The 24,369-nt window shown below is 40.5% G+C and overlaps 1 protein-coding gene across 3 annotated transcripts; it reads left to right on the forward strand.

Annotated features, from left to right (window-relative positions):
- The first annotated feature begins 2,266 nt into the window (after positions 1-2,266).
- Positions 2,267-23,620, forward strand: lz (lozenge). 3 transcript variants are annotated; one of them, XM_070208930.1, is made up of 6 exons: positions 2,267-2,433; positions 3,029-4,022; positions 5,985-6,224; positions 12,381-12,494; positions 14,031-14,315; positions 21,832-23,620. In XM_070208930.1, exons 2-6 carry the CDS (start codon positions 3,431-3,433, stop codon positions 22,818-22,820), a joined length of 2,220 nt encoding a protein of 739 aa, XP_070065031.1. In that variant the 5' UTR covers positions 2,267-2,433; positions 3,029-3,430; the 3' UTR covers positions 22,821-23,620. The 3 variants fall into 3 exon arrangements, with proteins under 3 accessions (XP_070065031.1, XP_070065037.1, XP_032295916.2); XM_070208936.1 differs by having other exon boundaries at positions 3,032-4,022; XM_032440025.2 differs by having other exon boundaries at positions 2,267-4,022.
- Positions 23,621-24,369: the final 749 nt, after the last annotated feature.

The raw sequence follows: 24,369 nt of genomic DNA on the forward strand, positions 1-24,369 counted from the left end.
GACTAAGAGATTCAGAAATGAATACACAAATACACACGCTGCAAGTTGAGGACTTTTAGCCCCACACTATAGGAAATGCGCTAATGATTAGATTCAGTTTGTATTTTGTATTGATTTTTATTCCAGGAGGGAGGGGGGGAAAGGCTCCTATATGTATGAAGATGGTCGGATATACATGGCTAGATCGACTCGACTTTTGATGCTGAGCAAGAATATATACACACTCTATGGGGTTGAATACACTTCCCTCTCCCTGTTACATAGGTTTGCACAACATGTTTTAAATCCATTTAAATTTAATTATTTGCAACTTTTAGTCAATTTCTTAAAGCTTACTATAGATAGGGTCCCTTGCTTATAGGAATATCTACATATCTTCTACTACATTTTCCTAAATTATTTTCCCCCCTTCATTTTGTCTGTGTATCGTTTTATTAGCTTTTAGGAACCACTTTTTCTGAGTGTATCGTGTACTTATGTATACAAAACTTACAAATGTGTAGTTTTATCTGGGGTGCTATGGGAAAAAATGCTGAACATGCTGCTTGACCTTCAATATCCACAGAAAGTGATAAGCACATTTTTGCACAAATCGTATAAGTTCTTTCTTATACCCTGTACTTTGAATTACCAGTGGGTACACTGTGTAAATGTATGAAACAGACAAATGCAGACGTCTCCCGCCCAAATAGAATACATTATTATATGTATAATACGCATATATACTCAAATTCTGTATCAACAGTCAAGTCAGCTTTTTGTATAACTGTATGAACGCGACCAAATTTCTTTAAAATAATCGATAGCCCAACCGCTTCTACAAAATCGATAAGAATCGATTTCGGTGTATTCATTCGTGTGTTTGTGCGAACCCCTGTTGCGGTTGTTCGGGTCTGAGTACTGGACATCTCCTAAGCGAATACTGTCGACTAGAACACATAGTTTTATTTTTGCTTTGACTGATAAGCTGAAAGTTTCCCACAGTAGCGAAACAAAATAATCCAATGAAAATATAATTGTGTATGTAAATATCCCAACCTGAACTATGTGCATGCGTACATAAACACATATGTTTATGTGTATGTAAATGCATATGTGCGATAAAAATTGTGTGGTCGCCGTCCACTAAAGTAAAAACATACATACACACATACATATGTATTTTTAAATAAACTTTCGAATGTGTGTATGTACGTGTGTGTGTATATACATACATGTTTGCATCTTTGAATATACAATGGCATGAGTACCTATGGAAACCGTTGACTCAACGGTAAATCTTGAGCAACTGCGGGTTTATATACGCGGGCGTTTTTCAGAATATGCCAGCTATGAGTAATTAGTCAATATGCGAATCCCATTTCGATCTGCTGGTATTTAAATCGTATACATAATTATTATTTCAGAAATTTTCATATCAGTTTGATACTAATAGACATAAACGGAATGAACGCGAGACCGCAGGCTAATCTAGAGTATGATAACTTTTATCGCTAAGGCATAAACACTTGGACTTAAAAAATTAATATAAATATGAGCATTACCCCTTGTCCCACTTGATTTGTTTACTTAGTATAAAATAACATAAATACCAATTGATAGTAAAATGAGCTGCTCAAAATCTAAGAGAGAGAGAGAGAGAAAGAGAGAGAGAGAGAGCGAGAAAAGTAGAGAGCAAATGGTTACACGCATGCATACATACGAGCTGGCAACAAGCCGAGCTAAAGGCAAAGAGCGAGCCAAAGAGAGGTTCAGGCTAATTGGTCGCACTAAGGCAAACAGGTACAGGCTCCACCCAATGACAGATAGCAATGGGCTCCCCAGAAAAAAAGCAAAGGCATGTCTGAACCACCATGACCTACAATACACAAGCACAGACCCACACACAGACAACATACACACACAGTCAGAGGCATCTGGTGGCCAATCAGAATACGTTTCAAACATAACGGTTTGCGCACAATGCACAGGCAACCGCATGCCGATTGGCCACCGTCAACGCCGACGCAGAAGCCACAGCAAGAGAGTCAACGCTATTTCAGCTGTTGAAACGGCAATTGCTGAATACGACTCCAGAGAGAACGTAAGAGAGAGCCGCCAAATAACGTTCACAACTTATCACAGCAGCAGCAACGGCAGCAGCAGGGTGTTGCTGTTGTTGCTTTCACTGTTGCTGCCGTTGCGTCGATAGTGATGACGATGTCTGAATTTTGAGCTCGGCTCGGCTGGCGGCTGTTCTATAGGTTAAGTCGCCGCTGGTGGCCACGTTAGGTGTCAGTAACAATTTAGTTCGACACGCGGACGCACCTGTTTTTTTTTTTACATATTTTGTTTGTTGGCAAAATAAAAACCCCCAGATGCACATTGCTTTTAGCGAATTTGCCGTTGTGTGTGTGTGCGTGTGTGTGTGTGAGTGTGTGTGCGTGTACCAGTGTAATAAGTTTTTTAATATTTAATTATATTTATTACAATGCATATGACCCAGACATGTCGGGAAGTAAAAAAACGCGCCAAAAACCAAAAACAAATTTCAAATGATAAACTTATTGGAAGTTAGTTTCGATTGAAAACAAAAAACAAAAGCAACAATTAAAGTTGCCGCCCATGTAAATGAAACCCAATGATCAACTGTCAAAAGTCTTGTTGCTTTAACCGGTATACCGTTGCTGATTTAAGTGTTATTGTTGTTGTTGACAAAACGTTGCCAAAATAATAATAGTCCAACAGCGGAATAAACATAAACAATGCATTGACTGTGCGTCACGGAAATGTTTTTGCTGTTGTTGTTGTTGTTTTCAAAATAGCGCGAAAATTTCGGCGAATCGAAAGTGAATTCATTGAATTTGATCGTGATCTTTATTTGTGTGTTTGATGTATGCAGCAACAGCAGCAGCAATGAAAAGCGAGAGTTTTCCGCCCTAACAACAACAGCAGCAGCAGCAACCTTAACTATAACATCAAAAGCAGCACAGTTATTAAACCTGACGCATGCCAAGCATGAATAACCTTTTTTTTTTGTATTAAAAAGCAGAAAAGTGTTAATTTGTGACTAATTTTGATTCGGGAGAATCAGAGAAAAGTTATTTAAGATAATCAAAAATAAAACAAAAATAAACATCAACAACAACAGCTGATGCCATTGCAGCCGCAGCGCCTAAGAGTAGGCAATGGCCACTTAAGGTCTGTTCGTTTGCTCGAGCAGGGCGTGCGCCAGTGGCTGCGTATGTGTGTGGGTGTAGGGAAAAGGGCAAATAAATGAGATAAAGGAGATGACAAGTGGCATAGTTGGCAGTGATAAGAGCACATAAACTGAAACAGAACTAAAACAGTGCAATAAAGGGAAACTGAATCGGAAGAAGCAGCTACACCCGCACAAATCCCATTGTCCGTCAAATTGGCGCCACACAACTTTGAATTGCATTCAGACCGCATGCATTTCCACTTACCCAGCGAAGCGGCAACAGCAACAGCAGCGGCAGCAGCAGCAGCTACAGCATCTACGCCAGCAGCAGTTGTGGGCAGCAGCAGCAGCAACAATACTTTATATACGGGCTCGACAGCAACAGGAACAGGAGACGTCTCAGCTGTGGCACCCGTCAGCATCGCCGGCCGTCTGGGGCGCAACATCTGTAGCGGCGGCAGCGGCAACGGCAACGGCAACGGCAGCGGTAGCAATCGCAGCATGGTCACATCGTCGGCATCGCCAACGGGAACGGGCTGGTCAGCGCCTGCCGATTACAAGAGCGCCACCACGGCTGCCGCAGCTGCCGCGGCGGCGGCTGCGGTCATGTGCGAGGTGATACCATCGAGCAGTGCCAGTGTTGGCAGCAGCTCGCCAACAGGTGGCGCCAGCAATGGTACTGCCAATAGTACACACAGTGGCAGCAACAAAAACAACAATAACAATAACAACAACAGTCGCAACAACAATAACAATAACAGCAACAATGCGGTGCATCAGGATCTGTTGTGGATGGAAAGATTTGTGCTCGAAAGACAACAGGAATATCCAGGAGAATTGGGTAAGCGGCATTCCACTTTCCAAAATAGAATTCCCCCCAAAGCAAATTATCATTTCTGATTGGGTCGATTTGTTTATAACAATTTCATTTAGTTTGGTAAAAACAAACTCTACTCTGCAAGTAAGCTGTGCGCTGCAAGCAAAACTCAGGTCAATATTTAGTTCGGGGATCTTGCGAAAGCTTTAGCGCGTGTCAATTATCCAGGATGGGGCTCACGAGATATCTAACACTTTTATGGCTTTATGTAGATGTCGATGACAATGTTATTCGATGATGCGAGGAGAATGGAAGTAAATTGATATCAGTTATTGGTTTTAATATCAACGCACGAGTCTCGCCTTGTTTTGCGTCTTCCTCTTTTGGTCCTCGGCTTCAGCAGAACATTTCATTGAAATCCATATACCTTAGCATATCATTGACTCATTATGAAATCTCAGAGCGTTGACGAGCCTGAGAAATCAATCTGTGGATTTTATGAAAGACTACACTTTTCTTCATAAGACGTGTCCTAAATTTGAATGAACTCTTGCCTGAGACAGGATTGCTTAAAGATTGTTTGACATAAGCACTTAATTAAAAGATTTACTGATTGAAAAAAAAAAACACCGAACAGAATACCCTGTAATACGTAGTGTAATCATTACAGAGCGCCAGAAACGATTCATGCAAGGCATAGTAAGTTAGTCTAAATTTAAGAGTTTAAGATGTACAATTACGTGTTAGTCTAAGTAAAGATGAGCTTATTTGGCTAGTCAACCCAAGGGAGTCGATTTTGCATATAATAAATTAATGAATAAATATTATCACATATCTACGCTTAATTTAAGAGGGAAGTTTTATTACCAGAAGTCTGCTAGAGTATGCTGGCACCCGAACATCAGGATTCTTGTTTTGTCCACCTACAAACTTAACTGTGATTTAGATATCTTCAAAAGCATAAGCATTGGAAGCCTAAAAATGTTATTACACTTATAGTACATACTTATGTGATCCCGTGCCAGCTATATGGTAATGTCTGATATAGCAGGCTCTAAGATATGGACTGGTTGTCAGAGAAAAGCGAGCCAAGCCTTATGAAAAAATCTTGAAGACTGAGACGTGAAATTGAATAGAAACAGAAAAAAAGCCGCACAGGAGAATATAGTCGAGTCGAGCCGCGTCAATCGCCAATTGATGCTGATCTACAATATATATCCTTTATAGGGACATATGTTCTTCCAAGCGTTTTACTAGTTCAGGTCGGAGACTCTGCATTCTCTGTGTTACACACTTACATTTGCACAGAACTAATATGCGTGTTTCAGGGTAAGCCAGGGCTTAATTCGAGAGATATATATAGTAGCTCTACTGGTGATATTATTATAATCACTTCCAAGAGAGATGGCCTGTATTTTGTCGCTTTATCGCCCTTTCGTTGCTTATAGCCCAATTGGTTCTAGCTGCGGAATTGGGACAAAAGCTTGCCAATCCAGATATTCGATGGCAGAGCCTGATGATAGAACCGAAGGCTTCTTGAAATAGCTATACAGTCAAACTGCTCACTCTTCCTGCTTACTTTATGCATTGTTGTTGTTGGTCGTTATGGCAACATTGACCTCGAGTGAATAATTGAAAATATGTGAAAAGTAATTTTAAAGTGAATCTCTGAATCTAGTTGAGTGGACCTTTTACATATACACATGCAAGCCTTTGAGCAACAAATGGCCGTGCGACCTTTATGGCAGGTTGCCCTGCATCTGGCTAAACTGTCATCTACCGGCCCACATCGGGGCAAGGTGTCACGGCCACCCACTAATTAATTATGAAGCGCTTCAGCGAAACGTTGAAGTGCCGTTTAATGCAGATACGAATGATTGATGGTCACCATTGCCGCCAAAAAACTATCAATTATTCACCATATTTTGAAAAACAATAAATTAATGTATAAGCTGATTGAATTAAATTTTTCGTTTCGAATTACAGTGCGTACGAGCAATCCGTACTTCCTGTGCTCCGCTCTGCCCTCTCACTGGCGGTCAAATAAAACGCTACCGTTGGCCTTTAAAGTCGTCGCCTTGGCGGACGTCGGCGATGGCACCTATGTGACGATCCGGGCGGGGAATGACGAGAACTGCTGCGCCGAGCTGCGAAACTATACCGCCCAGATGAAGAACGGCGTTGCCAAGTTTAACGATCTACGCTTCGTGGGACGCAGTGGTCGAGGTGAGTAACGATCCGCAGGACGACACAGGATTTCCCTTTCCTTATACTCCTCTATTAAATATGCCTATCAAATTGCTCCATCAGGTTCACAAGTGAGTGAAATCGAGGAATACATGAGTGTGTGGATAGGGTAGGGCATGGTAGGGAACTGGATTGATTAAATTTGAGTATTTTAATTAATATGTGTGTGAATATTAGAACACAACAAAACAGCGGAAAAAGCTCGATATAGAGAAAGAACCCAAATAAAAACCGATTCCCTTAAATCAGAAGCTTATATTAAGGATTACAAGAGATTCCGACAACAAATCTTGTATTTGATGCAAAATATTTTCATTCAATCTAAGCCGTAGCCTACTTACCTCTTTCATTAAAAACTAATTTACTAAAAAATACATAAAGCACATCCACAAAACACATACATACTTAAATATGCAGAAACGTTAAAATATTTAATATCATGTAGGAGCTTTTTTTATATATTCCTATTGCTAGATACAGGACATAGTTTTCAAACAAAATAAAATAAAATGCTCCAGCAGTTATATCGGTCATATTTATATATTCTTAGGAGCACGCAGCCAAATTTAACAAAACTTCATATTTGATCCAATTCAGTCTGCAGCCTATTACACCTTAGTTAGAATATCTGAAAATCAGGAAATTTGTTCTTATAGGAAATTTTCCGATTCTGATATGTGACAAGCGGAGTAAAGTTAAACTGCCTGCAGTCGAATTCTAAATACCCAGATGATATCTTTCAAACTGAGAGTTTATATAAAGACAGACAGGAGTGCAAAAGGAAAATATATAGAATATAATCTCCGGACTTGGTACATACATTTGTATGTACTACAATAACTCGATTGCGTTTTGATAATAAGACTTGATCGGCTTCTTCAGCTTCTTAAGACCAATTTTTTAAATATATCGGCTATTTATCAGTGCAGAGTGTAATAAAAAAATAAAAGCTGGATTTTCAATCGTCCCACAAATCTCTTATTCAGAATTCGATGCCTGAGAGCGGAAGTTGTTAGGAGCGGAAACGCTTTGATTGAGCAAAGTAACGTTAAGGTACCAAAAAGCTGAAGCCGTCCCGGTGTGTTGGCCATTGTGGATGCCCCTAACACGCAGTAAGGATCAATGTCGAGCAGTCGTCATATTAGGCGGCTGCTGTTGCTGCAGTTTGCGCTGGCCCCGGGGTAACATGCAATACGGCAACGACTGCCTCTCGCCCCAGCAGCCGGCAGCCCGCGAATTTACCCATGGTCGAAGCTTAGCTTCAGTCGGCAGCTCAAAGTTTGCTGCACATGAATACCTAAGATATCAGCATACCTTGAGCTGCTTGGGCGTCACGCAATGGAATAATCGATTTGAACCCACCATTAATATGGGATATGTTCATGAGCCTGTACTTCAGTCACATTGCATTGAATTTGCAGCAGCAGTTGGCTAATTAGCTGCAACTGTTGCCTGCTAGCCAGACTGCCTGCCTGCCTGCCTGGCTGCCTGGCTGCCTGCCTGCCTGACAGTCGGCCAGTGTGCATGCCTTCCAATTGACGGCTCGTGCCGCAAAGGGCAGCAAATAATTACTGGCCCAGAAGCGGCAGCAACAGCAGAGAACAACGAGCACCAGGCATGCAAATAACAAGCTAATGATGTAAGAATATAAGCGCTGACCAAATTGTCAACGACAGCCCCAGTGTCGTTCATTTAATAGCCTGGCCCACGCCTCCGCCTCCGCCTCCGCCTCTGCCATCGCTATCGCCCAAAGTGGCCTTCTCCATGACCCCAGCTAAGAAGCCACGTAAATTGCGAGCCAGGACACCATGCGGTGTTTTCTGATTAAATGACAAAGCTCATTTCGACCAGCAAGCGTGCAAAACAAACAAAATATTAATATGTGCTTAAACAAAAAATTAAATATATACTGCATTCAAAAAGTGCTCCCTTTTCGATTATGGAGGCGGACAGCCTGACAATGTCATGCGCCGAGATTTTGTGCTGCTTTAAATTATGCTTTATTCGGATTTTAAATGCTCTTCAATGCCTCGTCAACTGGTTGATCGCAATCTTAGTTTATTAGACCGCCTATCAGCTGGCCATCTAAAACGGACTAATCATATCAAAGGACTCGATTCCGAAATCGACAAAAGACAAAAGGATTACGAGACTCCTCTAACAAACGACAAATGAGTGGCACGCGCCGCAGCAATTTATAAGTCGTATAAGTTTTGCCCCATCGTTTAATTAATATCAAAAATTGTACTCAGATTTGAATAAGGGTTGGGCCAGGCTCCAGCCAACATGAGAAGGGCCGAGGCTGAGTCTACGACTAGATTGGACTGCCATAACTGTTTGATAAGATTCGCTTAGTAGGTGGATAATACGGTTGTTCATACTCATCCTTAAGGATTTGTCCGTTTTACTTTTGGTCCTGTTCACATTTACTTTTCGATAATCGCTATTTTTTAATCCTTTTAGCCCCACGCCCTCCAACAAAACCCACAAGCTTTTATTCTTTATGCATCCCTTGAAAGTTCTTTCAAAGAAAGGGCGTAAAAGCAGAAGGCAAATGTATGTCACAGGCAGAAGAACGCATTTTGGAGTCCGTAAAACTTATATATTCTTAATCGGGTCAAAAAGCTAGGTTGGTCTAGACCAGTCCGTCTAGCTCGAAAATTATAAAAGCTAGAAACATTTAAGTAATATTGATTTAAAAAAAAAAAAAAAAACTTTTTAAGTATATCAATTGGTTACGCCAATTAAAATTTATAGTTTTCGGATATGTCAAATTTCAATATATATTCTGTATATGAGTATGCAAATCATCTGTGTGAATTTTCATTACAATTGCGTAATGTGGCGTGTGCAGCAATATGATTTTTATTTTAAGTTTTTGAATTCAAAGTTTCTCTTCGTGTTTATTTGTAATTTGTCTTAGCACAATAAACAAATTGCTTGTTAATGTATTTTGTACTTTTGTACTATAGCAGATATGTGGAACATGCTATCAATTGTTTGTAAAAAGTATTCAAAAGTTCTTGATCTGAATATAATAAAGGAACTTATGATTTTTAAGATAAGAACAGATTTGCTAGACATAAACATAGAAAGGAACTGAACTCTTAAAGATCAAAGTAAGCCTGTATCGAATACCTGTGCCCAGAACCTCAAAGCTTACATCTGTAAATTGCATTTATGGAATATATTTTAGATAAATAAGTGAAGTCTTGAATACAAATGTAGACAGGATAAATCAGTTGAGGGTTATCTGCGAAAATTCTCTTCAAATTGTCGCATTGTTATTCAGATGAGTATAAGCCTTGCTCATTGATTGCTCTTGGCTCGATAGCTCTATTTTTTTTTCAAATTGATCGTCGTTACCAATTACTCCAACTCCGATTGCCCGTGTTGTAGAAATCGGGGTCTGGTGCCCATTGTTCAACAATACGTTTGATGTTGATAACTCATTTGGGTTGCATGCTTTGTTTTGCTTTCGTTGGGGCACTGATTACATTGCGATTGGAACCGCCAGTAAAACTGGTGCTCATTGCTATTATTATTATTATTATTATTATAATTAGTATTATTATTATGTTTTATCATTTACATTGAGTCTTTAGTACTCGTAAGTAGTGCAATATTTTATCTTTACAACAAAAGGCAGACGCGTGTTCTCTTGTTATTGTTGTATACGTATCCATAGATGAGTGGTTGATTGTCTTATGGGTCGAGATCATGTTGCTCTAGTTTACCTTACCAATACCCTTTGGCCTTCTGTTAGTATGTGCCAGGTATCACAAATGTGGCTGTGCTCCATTGAATAATGACTGCCAAAGAGAAGAAACCAAAATGTCTAGGAATCTCTTTAAAAGTTTTGGTATTCACTTTTGAATTTGGATTTTCGTGTCGTTATGTCTTTCTTTTCTTTTTTTTTTGGAGCACTTTGATTAATTTGACTTCTTATTTCGATAGATTTGACTTTCAAACGCAAGCTCGGCTCACGATAATGAAGACATTTGGAGCCACATCAACGACCACGTAGCACGCCAATACGTCTAAATGACAGGGGTCAGCAATGGATCTGCGTTGGTTGAGGACAAACGCTTTCTAACTGATGAGCACAATTTAAAGAGCATATGAATGCACGTAAACAAAGCTTTTGACTACTTGGTTTGCTTCTACCGACAGTTTACAAATTGCCAGGTTAATGAACCCCGGCAGTACAGATTCACATGTCGTACTTCTGCTCCTATGTTTAATGATTGGGTAACATTGGGTAAACCAGCTACGGGGCAGCCACTCGGAGGTAAATCTCGTACCATTGACAACCTTCAGATTCAGTGACTATTTGTTTTATGCACTGTCCCAAGTTATGTGCCGAATGCCAGTTTTATCAAGTAGCGCGTTCATCGCCGTTGTCCATTTCTACAGGCACCTCAGTACCTCTGCACAATTTGGCCCTGTCTTCTCCCCTCATGCGATGTTGCGTAGGTGCACAATCCTTTCATTGTCAGAGGGGGGGGATGGATGCGACTGAGGTTTTGCGGTTAGTAGAGAGAGGATTGATTTTGGCTCTGTCTATGGTTCTGCATTTCGCTCAGTCTCTCTCTCTCTCTCTCTCTCTCTCTCTCACTCTCTACTCTGGGACAACAAAGTGAAATAAACATTGTTGCTTTCGTGGATGTTTAAATATATGCTCATATATGCATAAAGAACAACATTAAACTGGGTTTGTGTGCAGGTTTCTGTTACCTCGTATCTGTATGTTAACCGCCGCCAACAACAAAAATGGCGGTAATGCATTTGTTTAACTGGCAGTCGGTGTGGAGCAGCAATTAATGCCAATGCAATGGCAACTCGAAAGTCGACCAGCTTCCCGCACCCGATAATCGATTGCCGCTTGCGGTCTGTAAATCGATAAACTTATCAAATTCACCATTAGACCAGCCGAGGCGACGCGATGCGACGCGGCACTCGCTTTAGCCATAAATAGTGTAAACATGGTCAAGCCCATTCAAAGAGCACAATGTTGCCCTGTTTCGCGCACCTGGCAGACAGGTTTCAACATTTTTATGACGTTATTTTTAGCCGTAAACGCGGCGCGGGACAATCACTTGGAGGCGGCCATCAAGGAAGGATCAACAAAATTTATGCCGAGCTCAAATAAATTGCGCCACACAGACATAAAAAATCCTAAATGCTTGTTTTTTTTCCGCACGCCGAATCATAGATACCCTTAACCCAGTACCCTATCTGTGCCCTGTAAATATGAATTTACATTTATATATATGATCCGACGATCAGATATACCACATAATGGAATGAGGTATACCGTGTAAAGGCATTCTGTACTACTTATTATGATCAGAATATTTCACTTTTTGGATATCTTTCAATTTCTTCAGAAACCCTTCGCTTCGTTATATAAATAAAGAGTATAAAGATATATTATAGTTTTTGATGTAAAAAAAAAACAAATGCTGTGAATTATTACATTATATATTTGACTTAATTCTTAGTTATTAGGTGTTAAACCTATTCAGTTGGACGGGAGTGTGTATACACATAACTTTAGATTTAAATAATTTCGAAATTCGCACTAATTAAAGCTTTTTGTTGGGATTAGCTTGGATAAAGCCTAATTGCAATATGCATGCACTTATGAATTTTTGAATATATGAATCTCTAAGTTCTGCCAGACTTCTGCTTGCAAAAGTCAAGAATTATAATAACATAAATTTGAACAGATCTATGCTGTACATGTTCCTATACGTACCATTTGTTTGACATGCCTTAACCAAGTAATTGATATCACATACCCTATATTTTCATCAATTTACCCAAATAATTAGGTATGTTAGAAAATATAGGTATGTTAAACATGATATGTGTATGTGTACAAACATGCCGTAGTGATACATTTTCAACCTTAGTGGATAAGAAAGCCCTGCGAAGGTTGTTCAAAGCTGGCAAACACAATATGCCAGTACAAATGCCTGTTGTGCGATAAGGGAAATAAACACACTTTGAAAGCGTTGTATGCATTTGTGGGGAGGAGCTGAAAATTGATTCGGTAGCCAATTTGTTGTCTCATAAATCAGCATATGACTTTTAATACCCTTTTCGGACCTTTCCTTCTTATTGTTACAGGAAAAAGCTTTACGCTGACAATTACCGTTGCAACCAGCCCGCCACAAGTGGCCACCTATGCCAAAGCCATCAAAGTGACCGTCGACGGTCCAAGGGAACCGCGTTCCAAGACGAGTAAGTAGCCACCATCAGCAGTACAAATTATAACAGCACCAAGCACCATTTTCTCCAGCACTGTGGCACTAACTATTGCGAATAAATGTCTAAAGATCTAAAGATACTCGCCACCCGCTGAGTTTTAGGTTGGATTATGCGGCCGAAAAGGAACACGAATTCATATTGGGACTGGGCACGAACCTAAGGCCGCATTAAACAAGTGTCTAATTAATGTAAATAGCTTAGCCATATCGGTCAATTGCACACAATGGTAATCGCTCATAATCCCCGTGGAACACCTTCTGCGTTCCTTGTGCCGTCTGCTGTCTGCTTTCTTTTTGCCGTCAACATATTTTCAAAATATTTTCGTCAGATTGACTTGAAAATTGCTCGCTGGGCAGATCGTGTAACAGAGTTCGGCCATTTTGTTGGGCCTTTACCTTTAGGGAAGGTGTTTGAAAAGTGCAGCCGGTTTGCCTGCACAGATGGACAGACAGACAAACGGACAGACGGACAGGCGTATTGCAGCGTGAGCTCAACTTAACACAACTCAACTCAACTCAACTGAACTGAAATGAACTGCATTGCTTCCTACGGTTTCTGAAAATTTTGCGGTTTTCAAAGAAAACCTTTTTGCAAAGCCGGCAACGTTGTCGTATTGAGTTTATTAGTTCGTGTAATGCATATACGAGCATGAATTAATTTTTTCTTATATTTTAATATATTTTTTTTTTTTTTTTTGTTAATGCATTTTTAGGTCTTCGCTGCAATATCTACTCTACATACGACTATACTTAAGTATACAGTATTGTATAGGTACATATTAAATATTCTGCGGCATGACTTCACCTTGAGTATGCGCTCGCAGTAGAAGAAGAGCAGCAGTGCACAACTTGTACGAATATATGTACGAACGCACGATCAGCCGGGTCAGTTGGGCAATTCAGGACTTGTGTCAAAAAAGTGATACGGCATTACAAAACTGAGCAAGATGCGTGCTTCGTTTTGTAGCTATACTTCTTCTTAAAACACCATGAATTAATTCCAAAATATCTTCTGAGTGTTGAGTCATATTTACGGCTTACAGCTGACATTTAAATGTGTGTGTGTTCCAAAAACCTAAGCCAAACCTTCTTTCATAAAACGAATATTTTGCATCTGCCTATATTATACAAGACCCTATATAACAAATTTGGTATCTTGAACAGACAGACTGGAATGTCTATCTACCCATCGATATACTCGAATGTAGGATATATATTTTATAGAATCAGATAAATCTGGTTTTTAGGAGAGAGAATATTGAAACCCCATTGCAGCATACTTATCAAATACCACTAGAAAAAACAAAAATACTAAAGAAATTATAAGAAAGGAGAGTACATTTTGTGCACCAGTTGTCAAAAGTCTTTATAGAGAGACGGCCTACAAACAGTAGCTCACTCAATATTAGATTAAGAGAAAGATTTCTAGTCGAATACATATAATGCGACTCGATTAGTTGATTTCAGCACAATTCTAATGCCAAGCTCACATTACTAAAACTATTTACAGGTCCACCCGGCGGTCCCCAATATCGTGCACTCGGCCTCGGCCAGCGACCATTCATTGATAGTTTTCCCAAAACTTTTCACGAACTGGAAACGCTGCGTCGCTCCGCGAAGGTTGCGGCAGCCACGACGGCGGCAGCGGCTGCTGCGGTATCGGTTGCATCGGCAGGCAACACGCTGACCACAAACGCAAGTATTGCCCAGCAATTGGGTAGCAATTACTCATCGTCAAATAGTACAATAAATTCGGATTGCCAGGGCTACAAGCCTAATGCGCCACAAATTCAAGGTAAGTTACATGAGCAGAACAGCTACCAACTATCCCATTTCACTGCATCTTTTCCACTGTCGAGAAATACTTCTAATGAAGTAACGAGTCTTAATGACGCCTACATTTGCTTCCGTGCCAATGCAAGCTGTGTGTGTTTGTGTGTATTTGTTAAATTGGTCAAGAACTTGGGCGATTCGACCAGGCACCAGGCGGCCTAAACCTTTTAATTGAGTTAATGAACGGCCGATGCCGCATATCGGTCTCAGTCTCGATTTATTTTTAGTATTTATTACTTATCTCTTAACATTATGACGCTAATTTATTTATTTTCTTCAATAAAGCTTAAAAATAGTTCAACTCCGTTGAAGTCGATCATTGTCGTTGGGGCCTCGCGCTTTTTTTTTTTCAATCATAGCCGCATAGTTCAAGTCTTCAGTCTCCATCAGAGCTTACATCAACACACACTGTTACCATGTGTTTATGTGAAATGATTTTGTCTAAGCTTTATAGATATACTAGCATATATTGCCCGGCATTGCCCATGTTATGCTTGATTTGCTTGAAGTAAAAGCTGTGGCCTTCTAACTTTCAACAATAGTTGGCCTTAAAATGCGAAGGATTAAAACTCCATGCACCCAACATTCCATCTCCCTAACTAAAATATATTTTCTATTTACTGTACTCAATAAAAATATACCAAAGATGATATATTGAAGTTATCCAATTTGTAAAACCGGCAAAAATGCATCACTGGGTTCAGGAATGGATATGGAATGAATTTTCATCTGTTTGCTCAGAATAAACACGTCAAATTGTTCGATTACTCTTCCAGCAGGTCCTAAACTGATCATTTTCGAGTTCAACTCCCGATTTTATTTACAGGTATGCAGGTTCTCGTATAGCAATGAGTATATTTCGTGAAACACCATTTGAGAATCGGTTTTAGGTTAATTTGTAGCATAAATACTAATACTTAGCTGGCCGAATCCAAATAGATGCAGGCTTTTTTTAAAAAATATAAATAGCCTTAATCATTTCCGAATTGCAAGCGTCAAGTAAGGCCTGCATCCATTTATTGTGTGTTTAATCCTGGGGTCTCATGCTGTATTAAAGAAATATCTTCTCCTTTTTTAACTCAATAGCGGTCATGTGCATATGTGTGTTAACAAAAATATTATGCTTATATTTTTAGTTTTATAGGTAAGACCAGGTATTTCAATAATAAAATAGAGTAAATACTCTTCTAACGGTCACTCCTTTTAGGCCCTGATTGGGTGGATACCAACGGTAGCTGTTCACTCAAGAGAGTTTTCACTGTAATAACTACTTTATTGCTCGCGTACATGCACAATACGACTGTGTCATAGCTGCATATAACAGGTTAAGCAATTCAAGATTGTAGGACTAGAGATTTTCTACAGCCGAAGATCTAAGACAATCTTTTTAAGAAAAATACTTATATACAATTTTCCGAGTTGCAGGGGTGGCAGAAAGTCGTGGGAGTGGCGAATATATTTTGATCTTTGAAGCGGATTAGAGTTTACTGTTTGTAAAATTTCGCTAACTCTGACACTTAAATTGCTGGGCTTATAGATTTTTGCAATTTGCGTGCATGGGCTTGGTCAAGAAATCATAATTTGTTTCCTGTCGAAGGGAAAAATGGAGCATACTTTTAGTGGGTCAAGTTTGGAGAGGCCAAAAAATGAAGTTTGTGCAGACAGATGAACATATAGGCAGACAGCCTCATAAACCGGATATACTCTTCTGCACTGTGGGAACAGGGTATAAGCGACAAAGGCTAAATCAAACTAAGGCCTGTTGTGTGTTAATTAGTGGCCATGTATTTGTGTCTGCATCTGAGTACAGGGTATGCAAATTATTAGCGTTTATTTCAGAACCGCATAGACTTGAAAAAGAAGCGAAATTAATGCTGCTTAACAGATGTTGGGCAACTGTGAACTGGCCCGGGGACAGGCACAAGCACCAGCACGAGCACTGGTTATGGGAATGGGTCTGAGTCACTGGCTTATGAGTCAGGGCTAGTTTGGTCACTGATGAAACTAGACGAATCTGAAGCAGAAACTCTGATACAGAGACTAAGTGTTGCTTATGCTAATTAATTTATTAATTTTGCATTTTGTGTTGTCTGATTGCGTTGCTGCCTCCAGAAGAGTCGCGGCTCATCGAACTGCCCAATTACAATACACACACAATTGTATGTGTGTATGATATGAATAAAATGACACATCGTCGGCATCGTCGACATCGTCGACGTGTGTTAATTGTCCAAAAGCAATAACAACTCATACATATAACAACAATCCACAGGCATTTGGCAGTGCAATCGATTTCGTTGTGGCTGTATATTTGGTTTCTAAAATAAACCAAAACCGGAAATGCCCCAAGCGTAGACTCGAAATCCCACAGCGCGTGTTTGGGCAACGTTTTGGTGGTTCATATATACATGCAAGTATATATATAAACAAATTGTTGTTGTTCTTCTTGTTGTTGTTGCTGCTGTTGCTGTTAAAAAGCTAAGCCATTAATATTTAAATGTGGCGCTTAAATTGTTAATTTACGCATAATAACAACTTGACAAAAAACGTTGCGCTTTTTTTTTTATTTTTTAGCGGAAACCATGGGGAAATTCCAAAAAGCCCACAGACCGCAAGTTATCGGAATTAAAAATGACGAATTAAAATAGATCAAACTACCTTGGAAATGAATGCCTAGAGTTTCTGATTGTACTGATTTTATTATACTCAGTATGCAAGAAAAACGTAAATTGAAGCTGATCCAAAGTCTGAGAAAATAAATTGAATTAAGGAGAGAAAAGTATGACAAGTGCTGTATGCTCAGCCGCTCTTGATACCCAAAAGTGAAAACTTAATACGTTCGAAATCCTTTAATTGTTGATTGCCTCATATTATAGTTTCATGCTACAGCAAGAGCGCGTGCAGTATGTAAATCCACATCTGTTAGGATTTTAAGATCGGTGAGCAGCGCGGCGAAGTGAGGTGGCCCTTCTGTGAAGCTTTTTACCGAGTCTGTGAGCTCAAGCCACAAATCAATCCAAATGCGGTTGCGCAGCTGTTGCTACGGCCGCGGCAACGGCAACGGCAACAGCAACAACATCCAACATTGAAATGCAAGCTGCAAGATGCATCCAGAAATGCGTGCCGTGTGTGCCGGGTAACAGTAAAAGCAACAGCAACAGCAGCAGCAACAACAACAAAAATGTCAACCATCGCACATTGAAATGAAATCTTTTTGGCCCATAAAACGCCAACTGTGGCCAAGTTGGTCCGCCACCAAAACCCAAACCCAAACCCAAGCCCAAACCGCAAACTCACTTCCGTTTCGTGCCGTTTGCTGTTTACAACAACGCTCCACAGCAAAGTTGTTGCTATTTTTTAAGCGTCCGCCATTTTGCAAGCCCGAAAAAAAAAATAACATTTGAGCCGAAGAGGAGGCAAAGCAGTGGCTGGCGTGGAGGCACTTTAATTAACAGCAATGGTACTTGTACCGCTTGGCGACTGTAGCTTGTACTTGGAGCTGCTCGTTGGCAGCCTGTCCTTAATGAGCTCCAAGATGGCGAAGGCAGCGAGAACGCATACGAAAGCTGTGAGAACCTGGAATGGGGTCGCTGCCGCTCCAGTGGCAGAGCTTTAACTTATGCTCAATGCCCTGCTGCCGGCGATTATTGGCCAGCTGTGGTTTTCTTACAATCAGCTCTGTCGATGATACGCAGAGTCTCTTCCTCTTCCTTACGCTTGATTGCACGCCAAGCGGATATGGAATATGACCAGAGAAAATCGAAGATATCCGGCTAGTGGAGGCAATGAGAGTTGCGAGTTTTGTCCATTGCTCACACGTCTTACGCCACCCCCCCCCCCCTCCCTTCTCCCATCCACCTCACTCACTACTTTATACAAAAAATATCTTCAAATGCATAAGTTTTCCCAGCATCAACCGATTAATACTGGACAATTAATAAACTCTTTTTATCGATTACTTTAAACACATACTCGCATATGTTTGGCTAGTCGCAAAAATCTTCTAAGATTAGCTCGGGCTAAATATAAAGTCTTTCAACCCCATAAATCCTTCAAATCCAAATAGCCTCTTACTAAGGTTAGAGATTCATTGGCATTGGCTACAAAGTAAAACTAAATTTTCGCCCCTAAATCGCGAAATCTATGTCATTCACGGTTTGAGTAATCAAATTCGGAATGACTCGAGTGATGCGCCCCTCTTCAGATTGGTCCAAAAATATTTTGACCAAGCCTCTCTTAATAATTTCAGCACGTGCCAAGCTGTTATTGGACTGTGAACGAGTATGTGGTTCTTCTTGTCAATCCGAGTGAATTTCGCATTATTATTATTTATTTTTAATATTTTATATATATAAACGAGTTTGTCCTGACCGACCGAAGAATGTTAACTAATACATAGCCCAAAGCGCACGAGCTACAAAACTGTATTTTTAACTGAAGCTCACCTTTGGTTCGAAGAGGACGACTTACTAAGACGGGTTTTACGAAATTCGACCATCAAGTAGTCCAAGTACCTGGGAGTACTTGGTAGTACCAGCAATCGCCAATTTTGATATTTGTTTATATTTAATTTATTCGCAAAACAAGAGCACAGAAGTAGAAAATGCAAGGAGAATAAGAAATATGTGTTTTTTTAATCAATTTAAACAGAATATTTAACTTTTCTGCCACCGTGTTGAAATAATTTAGATGAAGAAAGATGAAGATATAAGTAACAAGAACAGTAATGAGTTTCTCAGCAAGTTTCCCTTTTTTATGGACAATTTTGGATTGCTGCGTATATTAGAGCTGATCGTTGTGAAGACCCTGGGTAAGATCTCAGATCTCAATTATGACACGTTTGTTGTTTTCAATTTCGATTGTAATGGATTCTTATTAAAAATAATCCATGGTGAGGGGAGTACAGTAGCTGTTATATATTTAAAACTGGCGTGTTTTGCGCGCAAACAAATTGTGTACATTTGAAGTTTCGGCAATATTGATTTGACCCGGAATAGGTTTTAAGGAAACAGTTTTTAAGGAAACAGAGAGACAACAAATGGTGCTATGGTTAAAAAAGTGTAATGAAATTCATATTGAAGAACCGCGCAAGGAAAGTGCGAATGGGTCAAGACAATTAAACAGACGGATAGTCAGACAAAGAATATATGGCCATACTGACATTGATACTAATCAAAGGCATATATTTTAATACATAGACACCCATTTTAATAGGCTTCTATGAAATTCTGTAAATTCTGCTTATGAAATTGTTACATTTAATTGTCTAAGACCACAGTTACTTTTCAACTTCAGATTGGTGACCTCGGCGCTAATGCTTTGACTAAAGCTAAGTTTAAATTTGATATATTTCCTCATCTGCATGTAGTATATGTTCCTTTTATTAGAATGAAAGACTGGTGTCGGAAAGGACGGACAAAAGTGACATTGCGTATACGCAAGAAACCCTCAATTATAATCAATGCGAGTGACATTAATAAGAGACTATAGCCAAAGAGTAAAGAGAAGAAAATGTCTTTATTTTCCCATCCTCTGACGTTAGCTTGGGTTGAGTTCAAGTGGCACAAAATTCCACGTGCCCGGCCAATAGACCCGACCAGGTCCCTTGCCCTTGCCAAAGCCATTATTCGCCCCTTTGGCTTTCATTCAGTCAGTTTCGCTTCATTGCATCCTCGCTAAGTTGCGGTAGTTGCGTTTTCTGATTACTCCTCGAGTTGGTTTCAGCTTTTGCTACCGCTGCTGCTGTTGCTGTTGCAATGCCTTAATTTTCGCCTTAATTGAAACAATAAAATGTGATAAGTGCTGGGTGAAAAGTTGCTCGTATGCAATTTTCTTGTCCCACCCCTTTCATTTCGGCGAGTATGCACAAAAGAAGGGCATGGGATCGAAAATTGATGGAATAGCATAAGATATGAAGATGGAAGCCCTACCTGGAGTACAGGCTGGGAGGGTTCATATGGTCAAATGGATCAAATCACACGTACTTGGGGTTATTCTGATATATTACTTATTTATAACAAACTAATATGATTGTAACACATGTGCAACATCGCACTTTCTTATTAAATATTCCAAGTCAAGTAAATACTTTCTGTTAACAGGAGTTGAACGATTGTTAACACATTTTCCTTTCGCTAAGCAAGTTTTAAGTTTTATGCAGTACCCTAACAGACAATTCAATTTACAAACAGGCACCTCTGATACCATTAAGTATTTATAGTCTCGATCTGCTTTAAGTTCCAAGTCGATCTAGTCAGATCAAACAGTCTCTGCAGGTTATGATTATGAACAAAGTCGATAGAGAGAGGGGAAAGAGAAACTGAAATTTTGTACGTAGCTCTGGCTATTAATCGCTCAAATTAAGGTTGGGTTGGCATAGGTTCCAATTTAATCGCTATGAAAGTCCTGCTGACTATTCTTGAAGCTCATAAGAGTTAAAGACCCCATATTATTATTAAGTTTTAGTATTTCAAATAGTATAAACAAATTATTTTGATTTGTCACATTTTCCTTACCTAAATGTTCAAATTGAATAGCTCGTTTTTCTGCAAGCCCTAGAAACTTTGAGTAAGCTTGAAAGGGCGCTGACTAAAGGTAAGCGCCTAGAGCACTCTTACTTGATTTAACTATAATTGCCCTCTCTGATTTAAGTGAAATTGTTGAAAATATGATTAGGAATTACATGAAACTTGTTTGTTTATGATCCAACCAATCAATTCAATTTCAAAGAACTTTGATAAAGACAGCCATTGGGTGCATATGATAAAGTCAAATCACCATCAAACACAATGGCCGCAAAAGAAGCTTTAAGATTTTAATTGTAAGGTGTTATCATTATATATTTTCTTTCAGTGTATTAGTCTGTGTTATTTACGTAATAATTAGTATAGTCGTCTTACCTGGCGCCACGTTGAGTTGCGCTTTGCTTCTAATAAATTTGATTAATTAAAAGGCATTTTTGGTCCTGCTTTTGGTATACCATCTTGGAGCCTTGTGCTGGCATATACGATGCTTCCTCTTTTGTTTTTGGTGCTGGGCCCGGGCCCGCTGGCTGACATAATTAATCAAAATATGCGCGCGACGTTCTGTCAAACATCGACGATGAGGCAAGGGGATGGCGACGTCCCGCTGTTGTCGTAGTTGCCCGAGGCATGCCTTGGAATTTTCTTTTGCTCTGCCAATTTGTTAACCCCTTGCCGGGAGAGACCATGACGGGGGATGAGGTGGATGAGGGTGGAGGGCGTACACACACGTGGGTCTCGTCGGCGCATATGAAATTATTTTTCAATTATCCATTCCGCCTGTAGTCTGCCACGCCCAAGCATGTTTGTGACAAGTGCAGCTGTAAGTGGGGTGAGATCGTACTGAGGACTGGAGATGTTGCTCATAAATTGACTTTCTGTCTATTGACTTTGTTGAACTGATTCTCTATCCATCTCTCAATATTTTCAACTTTTTTTCCAACTATCAATTTGCAGAAACCGATCTGATAGGCGCCGCTGAATGGACGGGCTCGGCCAGCTCCGGTGCTAACGTCGCCTACCCAGTGGGCGTTGGTGTGGGTGTACCGTATCATCATGCGCACCACAGCCACACCCACTCGCACACACACGGCCACTCGGCGCATCACCACCACGCGCACCACTTACAGCACCAAGTGGCGTTGCCGCCACCACCACCGCCGCCGGCCGCAGCGCCGGTGCCGGTGCCGGTAGCCACCGCATCGGCCATGAATCACTACAGCAGCGCTATGGGAGGTTATGATACAACAACGCTGGACGCGGGCAATTATCATATATCCTCAGTGCTTCCAGATATGCATGGATTTTCCGCCGATCCGTATCAGACGGCCGCTGCAAGCGGGTATTGCGGTACCAGCTCCAAGTCAGATCTGGAATCAATTAACGCCAGCTATGGCGCGACGCCAGCTGCCTACAATAATCCAGCGGCCTGGTCCAATGGTTATAATAACTACCAATACGGCAGCTGTTCGGCGACGGCAGCACAATACGGCGGAGCTGGTGCACATGCAACGGCACCTCCGCCGCCGGTGGTTCTATATCCACAGCTCTACTCGACTGTTAACCAGAACCAGATACATCTGCATCTTCACAGCAGTGAGAAGCTGGAACAGTACCTGGCCACAGACCAGCAATTAACTATCAGCTCACTGGCCAGCAATCGTTCTAGCATAGAGATCGGATTGGGCACTGGCGTCTGTGGCGGCGGCGGCGGCGGCAGCAGTGTAAGCGGAGGCGTCGCCCTGGGCGAGCAGGAGCAGCAGGCAGCAGTGTCGATTGCCGAGCAGGCAGCGGAAGGTGCCTCCCAGAACTATCACTTGCATCACCATCACCACGAGACGCAGCGACAGATGGAGGCACAACAGCAGCATCAGAGCGACGTTAGCAACGAGGCGGCACGGGAAGAGGATGTTGGCGATATGACGCAAGTCTGGCGTCCCTATTGACCCAACCTTATTCTAGCGCCACTCCAAAGAACACGCGCCTTTCTGCACATAGAACTGAACTAAAACTAAACGAAATTTGTGCGTGTCCTCTTTTTCTTGCCCCTTTCAATATTAATATAATATATATTAGAATGTAGTGTTTTTTTTTTTTTTTTTTTTTTTTTTTTTTGCATTCTGTGTGTAACTTTTACAACTTTAAGAACTGTAAATAATTCCCATTATATGTAATAATTATACGCATTGGTATTGCACATTAACCATTTATATTATATATATTTAGCATGTACAACTACTTTTGTATGTATGTATGTATGTATGTATGTATGTATGTATGTATGTATGTAAGGTATACGCCCTATCGATGAGTAAGAACACAACAAAGAATTAAGTTTTTTTTTTAATAGGCTTAAGTCTAGATTAGTTGCGTCATATAAAAATATGCCGCGATTTTTGTTATTTTGTTTGAAATTCGAATATCAAAATCGTTATAGGAAAGAATGAAGACTATTAATAAAGTTATTGTATTTATTTAAAATTAATAATAGTTGATAGAGTTCCTCAACAGCAGCTAGACACGGCAAACTACGTATAGATCGCCATCATGGCGTTCAGGCAAAACCACGCCCATTTGCACATATGCACATGTACTATCGTATCGTATATGTTAATACAAAATAAAATGGTAAATAGGAAAAGTGTGTAAATAATAATATTTTGTGATTATGCAAAAAACTAACCACAGTCAAATGCAACACAAAGAAAAAATGTAAAATATAGCAAAATAGTGGCAGCAACAATAACTACAGTTAATTATGCACATATATTAAAAACAACAACAGATCAACAGCAGAAAAAAAAACATCAACAACAACAATTGCGAAAATCATGAATTTTGAATGAAGCCTTAAGAGTGAGCGTAAATAAATTATGATTCGAGCATTGTAAGACCACCACACGAAAGAGGAATATCCCTTTCGCACACCCTCTCTTTCGCTCTCTCTCTCTCTCTTTCTCTCCCGCTCTCTCTATCTCTCTTGTGCCATCTTACCCAGTTAGATTTGGGCTTCCAACTACAATTCTTTGGATGGATGAGCCCTAGCTGCGCAACTCCGTCTCCGTCCCAGGCACTGCTGGTGGATCATGGGTCGTGCAAAGTTTTTGCGGTTTGCCATAGCATAAATAAATTGAACACCCCGCCGCGGTTACTACATCCGAAAGATGCAACCCCTCATCCCTCGTAGGTGCTCACAATACACGGTTGGCTGTAGTTGTTGTTTGCTTCTATATTGTTGTGCCTAATACAACAAAAGCTGAGCTGCAAATCAAGCCGGTGCAGTCAATTGTTAAATTGCAAAAGGCAATGCCATTGTCGGCGTCAAAACTATGCGAAGCCCCCTGTATCGGATTAAGAAACTGTGGAAACTCTAGACAGTGCGAAAAGCCCAATCCCAAGTACTCTTGCAGGCTGGCAGGCGTGCAGGCCAACAGGCCGTCAGGCCGCCGGCAAAGAAAGTAAGCCGAGCGTTAAAGACGCCGACGATCAGCTAGC

This window comes from Drosophila virilis, chromosome X, assembly GCF_030788295.1.
Source record: "Drosophila virilis strain 15010-1051.87 chromosome X, Dvir_AGI_RSII-ME, whole genome shotgun sequence".
Taxonomy (NCBI): domain Eukaryota; kingdom Metazoa; phylum Arthropoda; class Insecta; order Diptera; family Drosophilidae; genus Drosophila; species Drosophila virilis.

What these genes read in the sequence shown, in the direction of transcription:
- lz (XM_032440025.2), top strand. Translation starts at nt 3,431, where the DNA reads ATGCATTTCCACTTACCCAGCGAAGCGGCAACAGCAACAGCAGCGGCA. An exon ending in CGTGGGACGCAGTGGTCGAG is followed by an intron (nt 6,225 to 12,380) that starts GTGAGTAACGAT and finishes TTATTGTTACAG; the next exon opens with GAAAAAGCTTTACGCTGACA. An exon ending in GGAACCGCGTTCCAAGACGA is followed by an intron (nt 12,495 to 14,030) that starts GTAAGTAGCCAC and finishes AACTATTTACAG; the next exon opens with GTCCACCCGGCGGTCCCCAA.